This window comes from Phaethon lepturus, unplaced genomic scaffold, assembly GCF_000687285.1.
Source record: "Phaethon lepturus isolate BGI_N335 unplaced genomic scaffold, ASM68728v1 scaffold17883, whole genome shotgun sequence".
NCBI classification, from domain to species: Eukaryota; Metazoa; Chordata; class Aves; order Phaethontiformes; family Phaethontidae; genus Phaethon; species Phaethon lepturus.
In genome coordinates this window covers 22,340-40,501 of record NW_010527158.1, presented here as the reverse complement: position 1 = coordinate 40,501, position 18,162 = coordinate 22,340, and the positions used below count along the sequence as shown (strand labels likewise).

Genomic DNA, 18,162 nt, shown 5'->3' with positions numbered 1-18,162 from the left:
AATTTCAACAGTCTTGAGGCTTTTTTTTCATGGCCTCATTGTTGTCTCCAAATACATCTTAGAGTGGTGTATGTTGTAATCTGGGGGTTGTAATGCAGGTATGATTTTGTATTCATCCCCTGTTACATTTTTTGCATCCTAATCAAATTAGATCTGCCCCCCTCACCCAAAGGTCTAGTGTACTTTCATGCTTTTCTGATATAAGGCAGATTATATTAATGCAACATGGATAAGATGTTGTATTAAAGTCTCTTTAAAGATACTCCCTCCCAATTTCAGTGCTAGAGATAAAAGGCTTCCAGTATTTACATAATGGATACATGTAACTTGGGCTTTTTCTATTAGTGAAAAGGGAGATAAGTGGAGAAATAGGTTTGATTCTTCCAGTTAGGTTCACAATAAAAACATGTATATTTTGCCCCTTCTGCAATATTTCTAGGCATGATATATAAAATACATAGAAAAATATTGGAGAAGGGAAAAATTATTTGTGTTTAAAATTAGGAACTCGGTATAGACATTGTATGCATGCACATATGGCAGGGTAGGTGAAACTGGAGATCAGTTAGAACTACGTGTCAGGACTGTGCCATCAGGAACGTATCGGCTTGTGAAATACTCCTAAGGAAGGTTGCTGAAGAGCCTATTTTTGCGTGAGACATTGGATTTTACTTAACAAATTGCTGTGTTATTGGGGCAGGGTCTGCACAGGTTTGAGGAAGAGACGGGTAGATTTAGCCTGTTAGTATTTATCCAGTGTTGCTAAAAGTTGGGGAAGGAGGAGTAATACTTGTCATTTTGTCTAGACTTTAAGTGGAAGCATTTGTTGCTCACATTTTTTTTTTAAGTCTGTTCTGTATTGTCTTACTTGCCAAACCTGCAGCACTTTCTTTTGTGCTGCTGATGAGTGGTGAATCTTTTTTTACCTTTCTGTCATAAATTAATACATACTATCAGTTTACCCATTCTTCTATCTGAGCGGACTGTTTTCCTGATCAAAACACGGGGGCTGCGTGTGTTTCAGTAACTGTTCAGTGTGGCACACTGATAGGTATCTCCACATGCTGCATAGGTTGCAGTGCCTGGCAAGGAATCATTGTCGAACGTGGTGGCTTTACTAGCCATGCCAGCATCACATCATGTATTTGTAAGAGCTAGTAGATTATTAAATGCTTGTCTTTGAGCAGCGAGTATATTTTCCTAGTTCTCAAACAAAGTAATAGGCTTCAGATGGGGAACAGTTCCAAAATGCTGTTCTCTGTTACTTAACTCTGTAGAATCTCAAAAAAGATAAGGATGTTTTATGGACTTGTTAGCAGAGTGTACTACAAGGCTGCTTGCTTCAAAAAATGAATATTGGGCTATTCACTTTCAAATGTCCTGTCTCCAAGTGCAGTGGAGGACTAGTCAAACGGGTTGTACGAGCCTGGAAAGGGGGTTTCATTTATACAGACGTTATGAACCGGTTACAGATAAATGACTCTGTCAGGCTGGATCTATGGCAAAAGGGAAGTAGTGTTAGATGTTATAGTTATTGAATAACCATGAGTCTGCTTCCTTGGTGTGCTAGATTTTTGTAGATAATTTTGTTTTATGGCTTTCTAAAAGTGATTTATGAGCTTTATGCGCACGCTACCAGTGAAATTCTTTTGATTTGTATTTAAGTGGCAAAGGGCACACCCTGCCTTAAAAACAGGACAAGGAAATTTTAACAAAAGACTTTGAAAAATCCCTTCTCTTACGAAAAGTGCCAAAAGAACTTTAACCCATTACTTCAGAACTCAGAAGAAAAATAAAGCAACTCCAGTGTTTGTAACAGTGCAGTGGCAGTCAGTGCAGACAGGAAGCTGGAAAACAGTAAAAATAAAGTGTAACGTACTCTGCTTTGGAGATTGGAGGTGGAGTAGGGGGATTCACTGGATGGACGGAAATTTACAGCAGCTGCAAATAAAGCCTGGCCCTAAGTTTGCGGTACATATTTCTTGTTTACTTCTCTGGCATCTGAGATTTAAGGGGCAGATAGAAACTGAGGTTCTAAGGTGGCTTGCTCAGAGATACCATACCAGATTAACTATTTCATGCCCAAATTGACCATTGAATTTTTATCTGAATAACAGCAGTATCTACCAGTTAGAAAAGATGGATCACATCAATTTCTAAAGCCTTTCTTGGAAGTAAGGCCGTTTAGAAAAGCTTATGGTCTCGGAAAGCAACAAAATGTCCACAGAAAGTAGGTCTCTCCCCTTTTCAGTTTTACTTGTTGACATCAAGGGTTGACTATCAGAAGGTGGATTCATCTACAAGTAAAGCTTAGCTTGCCTGTATAATTGCTACTCCAGCAGGAGTACTTAGAGCGGTGTTGCCATATGAAAAAAGACTGCCTGGACCCGAGTTCGTAGGGTGAAAAAGTACTTATATGTTTGCAACTCCAAGCAGTAAGATGTGTAGATCCTAACGTGTTTAGAAAGGCTTTGAAGTGTGGCACTGTGGATTCAGTGTGGCTTTCCATTTAAAGTTAGAGGATGTGTAGGTCCAGGTCAATTGAGAGAGATTTTCCTTGCTTTTCTTTTCCCCACGCCCTCCTTGGTGGTTGTTTGGAGGGAAGAACCTTTTAGGGAGGACCGGATGGGTTAAGCTTTGGAGTGTCTTGAGCTGTAATCATTAGCTGTCAGTGAAGGCAGTAAAGGAAAGAATGTTTATTTGCAGCTTTTTGCTTTGAGACTTTTGTACTTGTTCTTTTATGAGTGCTGTAATCTTAACTATTCACTTGGGTGGGGGGCTTCTGATGGCCTGAGATGATACAAAGGATATTTTAATGGTCATGGTACTTGGCTAGGGCTCTGTTCCCAGGGCAGTCGTGATCTCTGAGTTGGAGAAAAATCACGTTGAAAAATGGTCTTAATTTTACAAAAAGTGGAAGGTCGTCAACAGAGGTACAATAAATATTTGGGAGGTTCTCTGATGCTTTTGAGTATCTATAAAAATGGGACACCTAAGCTAAAAGGGAAATGAATCTGCTGCCCCTCTCCTGCTCTGAAAACAAACAGGCAAATGACAAAGCAGAACTCTGATAATGTGATGGCATAACAGCTTTTGACTAAAGCCTGCTTTTGCTAATATATCCAATACCAATTTATTCTATGTTGTTAACTAGGAAAAGCATTTTAGAAACAATTCTTAGGCCACCTTTGGATTTCTATTCATCCTTCATTTAAGTTTATTAGACTTTGAGGGACCCTCTACAGCTGCTGTTTTAAATCCAGTGCAAGCACACACATGCAGAGCTCACTAATGATTCAGTTAATGAGAATGGTTGTAGCAAAAGAGGAAAATGACAATGCAGTGTATTTTGCAAGTACTTTTTATCTTACCATTCATCTGTTTTAGTAGACTTAGCACCCTTTTAAGTGCACATAGATTCTTCAGGACTTTTCCAAAAGAGGGTCTGAAGACCCTTGTTTTGGTAGCATGTTCTTGCTTGTTAATGGGAGACAATTCTGTTGTATGTGTCTGCTTGGATGTCTGCCTTCCTCTGTTTGGGGAGATAGGACCCAAGACCTTGACTCCCAGGTGAGCTTAGGGTACCGACTTTGATGTAAACCAGGTGGGGTTACCACAGTTTTTCTTATTAGAGCTATAGTTTGTACAAGAAATGGCTGCTTCAGTGACGTTAGCATCCACCAAGCAAACAGCAGGACTCGGTGTGGTCTGAAGCTGTTTGACGCTTCAACCTATTTTCAGCAAATCTAATGGCTTGGGCTAGCAGCCTGCGGCGTCTGTTCCCATACAACAATGCAACTACACCAGGAAATCAAGCTGCTGGATATGAATTGTGGAAAAGACTGCTGTGCAGCTGCTTGATGTTGCGCATTGAATGAGACATGTGGGATGCATTCATGTAAATACTGAATGTACTGTAAGGCTCTGTGTGGTTTGCAGGAGAGTCTCTTTTGTCACATCTTGAGTTTTCATCTTGAAATACAGAATACAAGATAATACCAGGAAATGTCATAGCGATATTTGTAATATACAAGTAGTGTGCAATATTTGCCACTTTGGGAGAGAAAAAAGGAAGAGATTTCTTCCCTTCTGTACTGCAAATGCAGAGTGTTTGCTGTGCTTCTGCAGCAGGTGGAACAAAACCAGTGAGGCGCAGATGATCCCCAACATGCATACAAACTCCGGATTTCTTCAGTGAAAGTGCCCTTGGAAAGCTCAAAAGCCTAGGATATCTTCCTATTCAGCTCGTGCAATATGCATATTGAAAAGGATTTTACAAAACAAGCCATCCTTTTACCGTTGCATTTAATCTTTTCTCAGTACCCACAGAGATCCTGTGAGTTCAGAATTTGTTCCTTTTCCGAATAAAGGATTATGCTTTTTCCTAATATTGATACTTATAGTTCAGTTGCTTCCCAAAGGAGATAGGATCTGAATTTCAGTGAAAATAGACTAGTGGATAAAGCTTGCGAATCTGCTCTCCTAGGATGAGTTGAACAGCCTTAAACAGACAATTGTCCGTCAGTATCCTTGTCTGCGTTTCTTCTTCAGTGAAAAGCCATGCCTGAGTTTCTGATGAACAGTATGGCACTGAACTTCAGGCACTTTAGGCTCAAATAATTTATTTCCTAGGTCTCTGATTGCATGATGGAAAACTCTATGAACGCAACACATAGCGGTTTATCTGGGATTTTCATGAGTGACTGTTTGAATCCTCTGACTTACTGTGCTTGCCAGACTTCTTCTGTTTTCCCAAAGTCTTTCTTGTTTTTAGGAGGAGCCGAAAAAGGTTTGTTTCACATACGACCTGTTCTTAAATTTGGAAGGAAATCCACCTGTGAACCACCTTCGTTGTGAGAAACTCACTTTCAACAACCCCACCAAGGAATTCAGACGTAAACTCATTAGGGCTGGAGGGGTAAGTGCCAAAGGGATTGGAGATCTGAAGAGGTTCTGCTAAAATGTGTAGTGATCTTGATTTGCTGTGGGGTTTCTTTTCAGCTGCAGCCCAGCAGGCTACAGTTTTCTATGTTCATCTAAAGGATGACCCAGCCAATTTTACTCCTGGTTATATGACTGCAGCCCTTGAAGCAGAACTAAACTATTGCTTGTGTGATTGGTGGCACTACATTTTCAATTTGAATGTGACCATTAATATCAAAGCACTAAAACCCCTCTGGAAATGGAGTTCTTCTGTGAATGTTGTGCGCTGTCCATTGGGCAGTTACCGTCATCTGTGACCTTCCTAGTGTTGGAAGCTGTATCAGTATAGAAAAGCTCAAGAAAAGGGAGACACTTCCAGTCTATTCCTTACTCATTTTTGCCACAGGAAAGCTTAATACTTGGTGCTTCCTGGTCAAGAAATGCCCTCTAAACCTGAGGTCTGCTGCTTGTGCCTTAGACAACAAAAAATTAAGGAAGAGTGTTAGAATTTAGAGTGAAAATGGGTGTGGAGGGGAAAAAAAAAGATATATTCTTGAAGGCACAATAAAATACGGGTTGCTACAGTGGATGAAGTCTTACTTCTGGGAAACTAATATGCAGTGATAAACTAAAGAAATGATCTTCAAATAACTACAAGATCTAGGCAAATTAGTACAAGCCACAAAGTGCGTGAAGTTCTTAACCAGACGGAGAATGTCATGACTGTATTCTGAGACACCCTCATATATAGCAATGTATAATTATGTTCTATTCAAGGACTTTATTCAAGGTGGTCCTAATTGCTGGCAACATTTTCTTCTGAAAAACCCTCATGTTTCTAGCCTGAAAAATTAAAAAAAAAAAAAAAACCAACCAAAGCTGTGGGGAAGTTTGTCAATAATAAATCTCAAGAGTCGCAAGTATTTCAAGCTGATCTGTCCAGATCTTCCACAGTGTGGCAGTGCTTTTCTGTATGGGGCACAAAGAGGAAGGTGCTTATTTTGGCTGTAGGATGGCTAGAACATTGTTTGCTTTCTAGGCTTTTCATAGTACATTATTGTATTCCTTATGTATTGAGGTGTTTCTTCTGTGAATCACTTTTGATACCATTCACCTAGTGGAAATTTTCTACAGGATTATTCTGGCAGAATATAAGGGAAGTAAGAAGGGAAGTGTTTCATGGAACTCACTGGTGGTAAGATCTAGTCAAAGGAGAGACACAAGGCCTGCTTCCTCCCCACCCCTCCCGAATGAGTGAATTCAGCTTCTCCCAAATTGATGAAGTCTTGCTCATTCCCTCCAGATTTACCTTGCTACCTGTTTGCAGGATAAGAGCATTTGCAGCAGAACACACAGTTCTCGTCCAGAGCTTTATTGCCTGCTTGTGCTCAGAACATTGGAGTTCCCTTTGGGAAAGATACTTGATATTGCATGTTGCCTTTTTTTTTTGTGGTTTTAATGTTCTGTATTTGAGGAGTTGCCTTTAAACTGAGCATTACCTAGACAATATCTTTTTATGGCCGTTAAGCAGAGGAAAAACATCCAAAAGATGAATAATAGTGTGTTAACTGAGCAAGCGACTTAACATAATCATGTGTTAATAGTCTGTGCAATTTTAGTCATACGTAATTTTTCTTCTCTTTATTACTAGGTGATGGTAATGCCAGAAGGAGCAGAAACTGTTTCGAGGCCAAGTCCTGATTATCCTATGTTACCCACAATACCGCTCTCTGCCTTCTCTGATCCCAAGAAGACCAAACCATCCCATGGGTCAAAGGTCAGTGAAGCATGCTTTTGTGTCATCCTGAGGTGAAGAAGTCTTTCAGAACTTGCTGCTGAGAGCTTGTTTAGCAGCTGCTTCTGGCTACTTCTAATCCTGAAAACTTCTTCCTTGTACTCCATAGTTCACTAGCTAATGGTCTGGAACTTAGCATAATTTATGAGGCCTTTTTATGATTTGCTAGACTTCTCTACAGGGAAATTTTCAAAAGAAAATTAGATGTTCAATTTTGGGTAATTTTTGGTGAATGATATCTTCCTCATGAACTGCTATAGCAATAAATGAAGTCCTCTCTGTTCTGACTTGATGCTGAAGATGAATTATATGGCTCTTTCACTCTGTCATGTTAAGCTGTGCTCTAAGTCCTGGGGGATTTAGATCTCTTGGCAGCAAGGCTGAGTAGAGAGTCAGCATTTCCTCTGTCTTTAGGACTACTTAAGGTCGTGGTGTAAAGACCTTCTGGTAGAAGGTCCAGAACATAGAACATGCTACACTTGGTCAAACTAACGGTTTCAAGATTTGGTGTTTGCATCCAGCAGTTCTTGAAACTTCAGAAGAAGCTTAAGTTTTCTTTTTTTCATTTGTGTAATAGGAGAAACAACCCACAGGCCATGTGTTTTGAAGCAGATTACAGCACTGAACAGTCACAAATATTAACAGCAGTTCATTTTATGGTGTAATTTAATTCTGATATGCATTTTGTTCTGATATCCATTGTATTCCCCAAACACTTCCGGCACTTCAGTCATGTCTCTTGATGTTGATGTTACGAAACGGAATAAAGATGACTTATCTATTAGTGGCTGATGTAATTTTGGTCAGGAATGAAGCATTAGAAAACAGAGAAGACAGAAGAGAAATACAGTGCTCTGACCCAAGCTCTGGTGAAAATTGCCAGTAGCCAAAGAGACAGTAGTCTCCTGCTTCTCTTCCTCCATGTTGCCCTCAGAAGTGCACGTGTGTCTGCATCTCAGTGTGTCCAGTTCATACACCAGTGTCTCCCCACAAGACCCACTTCTATGTTTTGAGTTCACATATTATTCGCAAAGGGAAGTAATCCTTTGCCTTCATGCATACCTGACTCTTAGGATGGGCAGGTTGCTAATGATTGGTGTCTTAAAGCTCTTGCTAAAGGTGATAAAATGCCTGCTGATACCAGATACTTTGGCTGTTTTACAGTTGTGGGGACACTCAGTATTTTTGTCAAGTTGCCGTGGTGTTGAGGTGAGTTGGGGGCTAGGCTGCGAACATAACTTGCATTTGCCATGGATGTGATTTAATCTTAAAAAAATCTCTTTAGCTGCTGGGGTTTTTTTTTCCCTAAAACGTGCTTTGACATATAACTTCGTGCAACACAGCTAGAATGAGTTTCCTCTTACCTGGCTTCAGATGTTAACCTTGAACTAAACATCTATAGATGTTTAAAGACCTCTTTTTATAGGCCATGGAAAGGAACAAGCATTTGTGAAACATCCTGTCCTGATGTAGATGTTTAGGCGCCTACTGTCAATTTCTGCCCATCAGCTTTCAGGAAATCTAGACCTCTGCCTCAGAGGTAGATAAGTACATTAGGCATCTGTGGGTGGATGTCTACCTGAAACAGATGCTTCAGTGTGTTTTATAATTCTGTGCAGATCTTCAGTTTCATACCTAGCTTGCATGTTTCTGTTGCTGAATTTTAGGATGCAAACAAGGAAAGTAGCAAGGCATCCAAGCCGCACAAAGTAACCAAGGAGCACAGAGAGAGGCCAAGAAAAGACTCTGAGAGCAAAAACTCTTCCAAAGACCTTGAAAGAGAACAAAACAAGCCTTTGAAGGACTCCTCCAGAAAACCAACTGAGAACAAACTGCCTAAGGAGGAGAAGGCACCTCCAAAAGCTGCTTTCAAGGAACCAAAACTGGCCGTGAAGGAGACCAAACTGGAGAACACTTCTCCAAAGGGTGGGCCACAGCCGGAGTTAAAGTCTTCCAGCAAGAGGCCCTCCAATGTGGAGTCACCAAAGCCTAGTGCCAAAAAACAAAAAAAGAGTAGCTCCAAAGGGGTAAAGAATATCCTAGGGACATCTCCCAGAACCTCGTCTTCCTCATATCCGGAGAAGAAACAAACCAAGGAGAAGATGAATGCCAAAGTGGAAAAGGTAAAATCTGAAAGTGAGGCCAAGGAGTTAAAAAAGCCTGTGGAAATGGAGGAGTCGAATTCAGAGGATGAAACTTCTTTCAAGTCAGAGGTGAGTAGGGATTTGTCATTTACTAGAATTTTTAAGCACGCTGTTTAAATCCCTGCACAAGAAAGGTGTTCAAAAATATTCCCTTAGATAAGATAAGAGATCCAGATTGGCAAATGCTTAGGCTGGGTTGCAGTTCAAATAAAACTCTTCGGTGAAAATCCTGTGAGTATTAATCGTTACTGCTGTGTGGTTTACCTTCTGTTTCAGATAGGCAGTTCTATTTAGATTTATCTACAGGCAGAGTTATCTAAAAACCGGAGTTTGTTACTGTCTCTTGTTCATCCCTTGCAGTGACATTTATAGAGCTAGAGTATAGTAGGCATAGGCACACTTCCCACCTGCTTGTGGTAACATAATGTTTTTGAACATGATCTTAATTCAGAAAAGGAGGAAATAATTTCAATTTTGTTTCTGAAAAAAGAACCCCCAGTATTAAAATGTAAATAAAAACCCCTATTCCTGACATAGCCTGTAAGAAATGTGCTATTGGCTAAAGCTCAAAATACAACCACATGCCACTAAACCTAAATAAGTTGTGTTGTAAAACATAAACCAAATTATGTTATTGCACTACTATTTTTAAAAGCTCTCTAAATATTTTTTCCTTTTTACTACTAAGAACATTCATCATCCTCTGTCTTCTAAAAACTGTTTTCCAAAAGAAGACAAAAAAAAAAGCAGGAGGGGAAAGGCATGACTTAAATCCAAACTCTTGCTACTTTTCGCTTGTAAGAAGCCATATATCTTCTAACAGGATTCACAAGATAATGTCACATTAATTTTTGAACTGCTTTCTACTGACCACTTTTAGAAAGGTTTGTTTTACTAGAATAAATCTTCTAGGGACAATTCATATTATGACTTAATCAGCACCATGATGCAGTAAGTATTGATGTGTTTATTTCAGAAAGGATTTTTTTTCTCAAAAGATTCCTAGTAGAAGACTTTATTGGGGAAGCGTTAATTCAAGTTACTCTACAAAGACTTTTTCCAGATTGATTAAATGTGTAGCTCGTGCATTAAAAAGAGGCAGCTCCTCTCCCTTTTTAGCCTCATACCTGAAGTGCATCCAGTGTGTAGCAAACCTGTCATTTCTGTACCAGATCCATGGCCCTCACTGTGAGCATCTGTACTCGGCTGACCTCTGTTAAGTCCTGAGTGTCTTGTACTTCACTGTTTCTTAGGTGTCATCCATCCCCTTGGGACTCGCCATGCAGCTGTAAGCTGATAGTGCTGTTTAGACTGTTCCGTGTAACCACAAACTGTGGTTGTGGTTCCACAGTGTCTGCTGCCGTCCTGTCCTGCCCCCACCAAGCTTTGTATGCTTCTGTGTCCTCTCTTGCACCAGCTCTCGTGTCTGTTGGATGCCTGACAGAAGTATTTGAGTGCTAGCCCAGAAGGAGGGTAGGAATACTCAGTGTCATGGAGGGGGAACCGTGGCAGCTGCCAGTCAGATCAGCTTAGGTTTCTGTGGAATTTGAAGCTTAAGGGTATAACTGCATAATGCATTGGCATCAGCAGAGAAGACCGACTGAGTTCCTTTTCCACCCTGGGGGGTTCTTTTTGCTCCCAATGCTGCAGTTTGCTACTCCATCATTTGTACTGGTACAGCTGTTTGGATCTGTGTGGTAAGCCACATCACTAAAGCGAATGAGCAGCTGGAGGTGGACCGGGGCCCAGAAACTCTTAAATCAGCTTTGCTGCCGCAGCCAGCGTATTGTGCAACATGCTCTGAGGCTGCAAGTCCACGATTGCTTTGAGTTGACATCTTTGCAGGCTGCTGTTGAAAGGAACAGTCTTGCTCTCGTTTTTGCTGCTGGCGTGAGAGCTCGTGTGACTTTGCAATGGGCTGGAGGAGTTTCTCTTTCCATTTCAGCGCCTGCTGGAAGTTAGTTGTCCATCTTTTTTTTTATCTTTTTTTTTCTTTTTTTTTTTTCCTTTTTTTTTCCTTCCCCCATCAAGTCCAGTTCCCTGAACTGGCCTCATGCTTGGCTGCCTAAGTGCTAGCGCTGACAAAAGGGAGAGGCTGAGATGTGAGGGCAGGATTGCTTTTTTCCATTGTTGGCATGTGCTTTTGTCATATCATGGTGACAGTAACTGCAGCCTGAGCATGCAGAGTATGTCCAGCTGGATGCCTCCTAAACGGTTGAAATAGCTCATAGGGTTAATGGCAAACGGAGAAATGGGGTCTATACAAATTCCATCTTCTGCTTCTTAGGTCCTATTAAAGTAATTTTAAGAGAACGCATGCTAGATTATCAGGAATGAAGGATCTTATGATTGAATCTGTACAGGGTAAGACACAGGAGCTGCGCTTCCTTATCTTGAAAATACTGCTCTTTACTTGTTGTAATTTTTCTAAGCAAATAAGGCAGTGTGACAATATGTCAGATACTGGAATTATTAAATTATTCTGCTTTGCTACGAAATCATTCACAAGGGTTGTAATACCTCTTTTTGATATTTTTCCCAGCCTTCTTAGAGTTGAATAAATGAAACTTAACAATACTTGGGTGATAAATTATAGGGAAGAGTGGTATTAGGATGGAAGTCCTGCTGCTGCTTTCACTTATTAATGCCCAAAGCTGCTGACGTGCCTCTTTCTATCTGTTTACAATGTTTTTATAGTATTAACACTTTCTGTAATAAAGTTGATTGATCAATGGGAATGTGTGATTTTTCTAGCATCAGGATTTGGTAGTGGAAGTAATAGGTGGATTCCCAGGAACGGTGCAATGAAATTGAAATGCTAAATTTCCAAGGAATTTCTTTTAGAAAGGAGGATAATATTACAGTACATCAAGAATCTTTAAACTAGATCCTACTGAGTTAAAAAAAAAATAAAATCCCACCTTTAATATTGTTGCAATAGTCCTTGCTGCTATTGGGGATGAAATTGTTGATTTAGCCTTCACTGCCACCTCGTGGTCCTTTAAGCTAAAGCATGTGATTGCTGTACAATATCTGGTTTTAAGTTAAAAACATACGTAGCACTAAAACTTTGTTTCTGGGTGCTGTTATTAGCATTATTAGTTCATTATATCTTTTTACTCACTCTTACTGCATAGTATGCTCCTGGCATTTCAGCTGAAAACAGTGGAGTTCATTTCACTAGAGTTTAGCTGTTTTCTGTTATGTTTTCACAATAAACTGGAAACAGTACAGTGGATTGCGCAAATTGGTGTAGAAACAACTGTTTTGAGGGTATAGTAATAAATTAGAACTGATTTTGGAGTCAAGTGAGCTAGTTAGGATAGGCATCTGTTTAATGACCTGTATGAGGTGGTCAGAGGGAATGTTGGTAGGTTACAATAAATACACTTTTTAAGAGGGCTTTGATAGTTGTTCTAGGTTATATGCTAGTCATCGTCCACGTTTCAAAATAAGGGTTTTTTCACTTTGACATTTTACTGATGCTATATTTCATCACTTGAGGCTATTTGAAACTAGTGGTGTGAAGGGTTTTGGGGGACCTGTTGATGCTGCTGCCCAGGACTGCTGTGCTACAGCATGCTAAAGTTTTCATAAATGTTGTTTTTATTCACCTTGCATTCTTTATATTTTCTGTAATTCCAAGAACTGCATTCAGTGATGTGTGATGTTGTAGAGTGTTCAAATGCTTCTGTCTCAACTGTGCCTTGCGCTCTGCGCTGGTTTTGTGGATTAGAAAGGTTAAGATTCTTTTTCTTTTTTTTCCCTTTTATGGGGGGTTAAGTCTGTCCAGTCCAGCCCTTCCAACTCCAGCTCCAGCTCCGATTCCAGCTCTGACTCTGATTTCGAGCCATCTCAGAACCACAGTCAAGGTGTGTTGCAAGAAATAAAATTTGTTAAAATCTTCCTTGCATAACCTTAAGAGGCTCATGAGAATTAGGTCTGTTTTCCCAGCATCATACATGAGGCTAATACGTTTTCTTGCATGCAACCATGTGTGGAAGCTGTGACGCTGCAGCAAGAAGAGGCAATAATGTCATAGCGTAATCATGAACAAGTATTTTTCTTGTTTTGGCAGTTAATTTTTGAGTAGAGCATCTCTCTGGATTTGCTTCTTTCCCTGTTGACTTTGGTTTCTGCATCAGTTTATAAATATGTTTGCTGCTGCTTGATCTATAGCGTCACCAGTATTTCTCCTCCAGTCTCATATATGTTTTATTAAAAATTGTAAATGTGACATTCATCACTTTTCCAGTGCATAACATAGCTTCTTTTTCAGATCCCTCCAGTGATAATCCAAAGAGATATACTGTGGCAATAGTAAATGTTCTAACCTTAGCAAATGCTGTGTTGCTACAAATACTGTCTCTTGAGTGACATTTAAAATAGTCTGCAAATGCATGAAAAATTTGTCCTTTTGTTTTCATCTCAGAAGAGAGTGGGAGGATTTGGGGGGAGGCTAGGGTGGCTTTGTGGCAGTTGTAAAGTTTGTCAACTCTGCTTTAGTTTTGAGACTGGAATACAGTGTCTTTTAGCAACAGCTTTGTGCAACATGAAAATACCAGCGTCATCTTACTGAGAAATCTTGATGTGTCTTAATAACAACGAATCCAGGTCAGATCAGATAGCTCGGATGGAGTTCTGCTGCCTGTGTCGTAGCGTTGAATTGCTTTCTCCCCTCTGATCCCAGGCCCGCTGCGCTCCATGGTGGAAGATCTGCAGTCAGAGGAGTCAGATGATGATGACAGCTCCTCTGGAGAAGAGGCAGCAGTCAAAGCAAACCCAGTCAGCCGGGATTCCAGGTGGTAACAAATCAGAAAGAAAGATGTTTGTTGTCTTTTTGCCCTCTGTGCTTGGTATTTTTGTTTGCCCTCTGTTTGGAGGGAGGAATCAAAGTGATGGAGCTATGTGTGAGAGGAAAGTGTGAGAGAAAGAGGGAAAGGGCAGATGTGGGGAGTTAAGTACCCATGGGGAGGGGACACAAAGTTGATGAGAACAGCAGGGTGAGAACAGAATCAGATGAGGAGAGATCATTGGAGCCCAGAGGAAGCCTCTGGGAAGCAGTATGTGTTGAGCTTGCAAGTGTTAGTAACTGAGCCCCTTAAAATAGTCACCTAATTGTTGTCTTTAGATCTCTGCTGAGCTGAATGGTGTGTGACACCTTTGATCTGCAGAGATTAGAGGAGTGTTGTGGAGGCTGCCAGCATGTGTGCTCTTCTTACTGCATATGACTGATACAAAACGGAGGAGCCTTAGTCTTTGCTGATAGTGTGTGCTGACAGTTGGTTACTTGACTCCTATGGGACTTGGCTAACAGCTGTTTCCTGCTTTAGTCAGTGGAAATAGTTGAATTTCATCCTTCTCCCCTCAGGAAACGCTGTTGTAGCCAAAACCGGGAATCTGAGGCTGAATGTTTGAAACCAAATGCTTGGCGCAGATAGCTGCTGCAAATTTCAGATGATGCTTGTGTCCACCAAAACCTAAAACAAAACAAAACAAAAAAAAAAAATCTGTTGTTGCACTCTGTCATTATCAACTAAACAGGAATGGAGAGATTTTGAAGGATACTTTTTATACCCTTAGGGGATAGGTAATAAACAGTTTTTCAAGCTTATCCAAAGTAGGATACCTGCTGTAATACATCTGTAGGGCCACAAGAAAAATGGGAATAAACAGGAAGTCTCAAAGGTCACAACAGAAACACTAAATGAAACTTTTTTGCCTATGTTCTCAGTGGAGGTGTCGGGAAGCCTCTCAGTGATCTTGGAATGAATCCCCAAAATGAACAGTAGTCATTTGTGAAAATCAGGTGGTGCTTACTCAGTTGTTCTAAGGGGACTTGTGTATGAAAGAGATGAACTGCTAGCTGTAACGTGTAAACTAAAACTCCCTACTCTGCCTGGCTAGGAAGATGGCAAAGGTGACGTCAGCTGGGGTAAAAGGGATTCTTGGAAATTCCAGACTGACTGTTTCCCCCAGACAATTTAGTAGTCTATAATAAAGAAGAGAATTTCATTTAACTCTGCGTGGTTCAGTTGACAGCTAAGTAAGTTTCCTATTACCCAGTGATGCTAATTCTCTACTACTTGTTTTTCAGACTGAGCCTTAGTGACAGCGACAGTGATAACAGTGCAGATTCCTGCCTGCCAAGTCGAGAGCCACCTCCTGGTCAGAAACTGCCCCCAGCAAATAATAAGGTATTGCATCCTATGTGTCCATACAATGCGCCTTTGCACCACTCTTGGTTCCTGCTTTGTGTTCAGTCCGTGGTGTTAGTTCTGACTTGCACCAAAGTTTCCCTGTTTCACTGCCTTCATCAGACAGGTAACTTCTCTCTGTTCAGTGCTGTGCATCCAAACCATTAAACCACCATGTTGTCTGAACTAATTTTGGTCCCTAATGTTGATTTCTTTTACCCTCAGGCATCTGGAAGAAAAAGCCCAGAGTCTTGTAACAAGCCAGAGAAGATCCTGAAGAAGGGAACATATGACAAGGTATGTTTGAGGATTTGCATATCTCAGAACTGTTGGATGCTCACTGACGTTTGTGTGGAAAACAATTTGAATCAGCCTAGCCTGTTCAGATCGTTCTTTCTTGGCAGCTTAAAAGCTTGAGTATAATGAAAAACAGATGTTGAAAGGACAGACTTTGGAGAGTGACACTGCAGAAGTTGTGTATATTAAATAGATGGACCCCCAGGTCATTTCCATATGCAAAATGTTAAAATTGTTTTATTTGTTTGTCCTTTGTCTGAACCAATGGTCTGGCCACTGCTGCAGTGGCGAGTGCCTCTTCATTAAAAGGCAGTTTTCATCTGTCTTTAATCTTACAAATTAAAGATTGTTTGATGCTCTGCTGTGCTGGTTTAGTTGAAACTTTTGTTTGTTCAGTGAAATGCCCTCCTTTCTGGCCTCCAAGGAAAGCAGAGCAGTGTATGTGCTCCTGAAGCATGGCTAACTTGCAAGCAAACAGCCAAACCTCAACTTGTCCACAAAATTCTCTCACTGTGATTTTTTTTTTTTTTAAAGGAATCGATCAAGTGGGAGCTTAATACTTTTCCTTAGTCTAATCATTGAGGCCTTTACAGTAATCAGTGAATCAGTCTGTAGTTCTCACTGTGTGTGTGAACATTTTTTCAGCAGGAGAATACAGCACAGGTTAATCGCTTGAAGTTAGGTGTGTGATCTTGGAGATATTTGCATCTGAATCTCCTGCTAGCTACAAAATCTTCCACTGTTAACCATAGCTGAGATGGCTTATCTGAGGCAAGGTTTGTAGGTAATGCTATCTTTTATTAGACTACTTAATACAGATAGAAGGGGACACCCTTGCACCCTTGAGACCCATTGAAGAGAGTTCCTGAAATACCATCAGTGTTTCCAATTGTCAGAGGTTTTATAAGATACTAGCTCTCCCAGGAAGCATAGCATTCAGTACTGCTTAGGTGTCTTGGGGAAAAATGCTTTTCTCTGTGTGAATGTGCTGGGGAGGGGTGTATTTCCTGTCTTTTGGGTTTGGTTTTGTTGGAGGGGTTTTTTTTTTTGCCTTTGTGCAATTACTTACATGAGTTCAGTTTTGCTGATACAGACATGAACAACTCTGGGGCAGCTTTATGGATGAAGAATCTATTCCCTGTGAGCAAGAACGTGCCAACAGAAATTTGCCTTGTTGGCTGTCTAATTAAAGAAAAGAAGGAAGAAACAAACTGTTCTTATATAAGAACAATTAACGCGTTGAGCTTGTAGACAATCCTGCATTTCCCATTGTGGTGTATGTAAAAGTACCTGGGAATACAAGGCACTCAAAGAATTTTTTCCTTACCTAAACACAAATCATTGTTCAGCAGATTGCTGGGGTGTCGGTCACCGAGCATTCATGCACGTATTTTCAGGTAATGAGTAGTTTATTAGTACAACCCGCAGATGAAGAACTTGCACTGAAGTTCATAAAGATGAACTTCACCTTGTTGAGGTCCTCTAAGCTCAAGGGTTCTGTTCTGACTGCTTTTTTAAAGCTGGTTACAGGTGTGTGTTTAATGGTATCATTAAGTAGCCTTGCTGATGCAAGGTCTTCAGACCATCCATATTTATGTCAAGTCTTTAGTCTCCCAGTACTTGATAAGGATGGAGGAGGCCGTAAAAAATTTAGGGGAAAAACTGAGAATAGGAACATGCCTGAAAGGGTCTCAAGTTCCTCTGATCCTCACTAGGAAAGTCACTTTGGCAGCCATACAAACATGCCATGTATGTCACTCTTTCTGTTCATGCCTCCTTTACAGGCCTACACTGATGAATTAGTGGAGCTTCACAGGCGACTAATGGCACTACGAGAGCGCAATGTGCTACAGCAGGTAGAGATCATTTGTCAGCTTTCTGGCAAGCTGTCGTACTCTGGTAATCTTTGTGTCCAAGGGTCTCAGCCGGACCTCTGTGATGCTTGACCTCTCCTTTATGAGAGGGTTTGGTTCACTTTGAACGCAGAGATATGTAGAGAAAAAAAAAAAACAACAACCATGTGCATGCAGTGTTTTTGTTGGAAAAAGATACAGAAGCATGGTTTGTGTATCTTTCCTCTGCCATCCTGGTAGTGGTCCCAAAGCTGGGCACTCTCGGTCTAATTTAAAAGGAAGGAAATGTGCCCACATTGCTTTCTGGACTGAGATAGTCAGGCATGCAGGTGGAGGTGGTTTGCTTTTTTGGGAGAGGATTCCTTCTGTGTTGTGAGACATTCTCATCTCTGAGGCTATTCTGAAGGGATGAGAAAAGGACTGGATGGGTTGCTCTGTATCTGCTGGCTTTTCTGCTGTACTTAGTCTTTATGGGGTCTCTGGATACATCCTTGCTTGTCTCCTTTCTGTACAGATTGTAAATCTCATTGAGGAAACTGGGCATTTTAATGTTACCAACACAACCTTTGACTTTGACCTCTTCTCCTTGGATGAGACAACCGTCCGTAAGCTGCAGAGCTACTTGGAAGCAGTAGCAACATGACGCTTGGCCTTAGAAGCAGGCTGCTTTTGAAACCAGAAATCCCGTTTATTGGTACCAGGAAACGAACCCATGGAACTAGGCCTTCTTATTCTCTTGATTCACCCGAAGCACTGCCTTAGAGAACAGCCATGCTCTATGAATGCACAGCCAGCTGCACTTTCTTGTAGGCTTCAAACAAGCGCCCGTATTGCTGAGTCTGTCCTCCCTAGCTTCATAAGTATGCTTGGGCACAGGTCCTGAGTAGAGCAAAAGACGTGCTGCACTTAGCTGCACAGTGTGACCTTTTCGGTTTTACTTCAAGAAACTGTGT

The 18,162-nt window shown here is 40.9% G+C and overlaps 1 protein-coding gene across 1 annotated transcript in view; it reads left to right on the top strand.

Annotated features, from left to right (window-relative positions):
- Nucleotides 1-17,852, top strand: part of MLLT1 (myeloid/lymphoid or mixed-lineage leukemia (trithorax homolog, Drosophila); translocated to, 1) — a gene marked incomplete at its 5' end in the record, with an annotated part of 24,883 nt that extends 7,031 nt beyond the window's left edge. Inside the window, 9 exons of the mRNA XM_010283308.1 lie at nt 4,775-4,918; nt 6,575-6,700; nt 8,386-8,931; nt 12,647-12,734; nt 13,553-13,664; nt 14,960-15,059; nt 15,285-15,356; nt 17,141-17,212; nt 17,724-17,852. Of these exons, the coding sequence (XP_010281610.1) occupies nt 4,775-4,918; nt 6,575-6,700; nt 8,386-8,931; nt 12,647-12,734; nt 13,553-13,664; nt 14,960-15,059; nt 15,285-15,356; nt 17,141-17,212; nt 17,724-17,852 (1,389 nt within the window). The remainder of the gene's footprint in view (nt 1-4,774; nt 4,919-6,574; nt 6,701-8,385; nt 8,932-12,646; nt 12,735-13,552; nt 13,665-14,959; nt 15,060-15,284; nt 15,357-17,140; nt 17,213-17,723) is intronic.
- Between the last annotated feature and the right edge of the window lie 310 nt (nt 17,853-18,162).